The 1,354-nt window shown below is 35.7% G+C and overlaps 1 protein-coding gene across 1 annotated transcript; it reads right to left on the bottom strand.

Annotated features, from left to right (window-relative positions):
• On the bottom strand, positions 58 to 1,291 carry LOC107634581 (remorin-like). The gene is made up of 4 exons (XM_016338011.2): positions 1,048 to 1,291; positions 796 to 925; positions 471 to 552; positions 58 to 363 (listed from the first exon to the last, which is right to left on the bottom strand). Exons 1-4 carry the CDS (start codon positions 1,148 to 1,150, stop codon positions 163 to 165), a joined length of 516 nt encoding a protein of 171 aa, XP_016193497.1. The 5' UTR covers positions 1,151 to 1,291; the 3' UTR covers positions 58 to 162.

Genomic DNA, 1,354 nt, shown 5'->3' with positions numbered 1-1,354 from the left:
CTTTATCTTTCAATCACATTATTTCGGTCTTGGGTTTTTTTCCAGGCCTAATAACGATTATGTCAACAGCACATACCATTATACCGGAAAACAATCACAGAAGGCGGTGACTGTGACTCTGTGAGAGTCTGGTCCTTTCTTTAAAAAACAAATAAAAAAAGCTTAAGCAGTAAAGCATGAAAGAATTTTCTTTGGGGAATAGCCACGTGTGCGAAAATTTTCAGCAGTGTCCTCTATCTTGAGCAATCCTTTCCCTCTTTGAGCTTCAATTCCTGCTCTTTTTTCCTCTGCCATCCGATGAATTTCGGCAATTTTATTTTGCATCTTTTCGAAATACTCAGCCTTCTTTCTCTCCAATTTTTCCTATTATAACAAATTAAACCCGTGCATTTAGATCGCATTTTTATCAAACGAAGGGATGTAATTAACATGGAATAATTAATGGAGCAAATAAAGCAGGTATATATTACCGCATTTTTCTTAAGCTTTGCCTCAACCGATGCTTTCTTGCTATCCTCCCATAATCCAACAGCAAATTGCATCTTATAAGCCCTGTTAATATTAACCCAATTCATATACTAACATATACCACAGAATAAATATCCTATTATTTTACGTGATATTATTTTACATATTTAAGATATTAAGTCTCGTATTGTCTAAATTTTAAAGTCAGTAGTTTTTATAAATGTGAGACAAGTCTATTAATTTTTATAAATATGAGACAACTCTTACTTCTTGAATTAACTTTTGAAGTAAGTTAGGTTTTTCTGGTATGGAACTTTATGAATATACCTGTTGTCTATTTTAGTCTTCTCACTTTCTTCCCATGCTTTAATCAAAGCCCGTTTCTTCTCTGCTTCAAGTCTTGCAAGCGGACCATCTAAATCCCCTGTATCCTTTCTGGCAGAAGAAGTTGCAGCCTCTATACGAAAACGTTTGACACAGCAATTAAGGTAACATTATTATTTATTTATATGCAGAAAAGTGGCAACCACAAGCACCAACAATAATGCAAGTATCAAGGGAAGAGAGGAGAGTGTGAACCTTGATATTTGAGGAGTTTATTGTTTTCGGTATAAGAGTAGTGAGGAACATCCTCGGAGTCCGATGAGTTTGAGTTATTGTCAGAGGTCTCTCCCATGAACATCCTAAGCTGTATTAGCAGAGTCCGATGAAGACCACTATATGTGAAGCTTCACCTTTAATTTCTTTTGGATTCTAACAATAACTCCTAACTCCCAGTCTTCTTTAAGAGGCGCTCCCACTCCCAATAACATTTTCTCAAGTATATATAATATATGCCTCTTTGCTCAACGCAACAGCTCTTGAACCAAAGCGTAACCGAATAATG

The sequence above is a fragment of the Arachis ipaensis genome, chromosome B03 (genome assembly GCF_000816755.2).
Source record: "Arachis ipaensis cultivar K30076 chromosome B03, Araip1.1, whole genome shotgun sequence".
Classification (NCBI taxonomy): Eukaryota; Viridiplantae; Streptophyta; class Magnoliopsida; order Fabales; family Fabaceae; genus Arachis; species Arachis ipaensis.
This window is presented reverse-complemented; position numbering and strand designations above follow the sequence as displayed.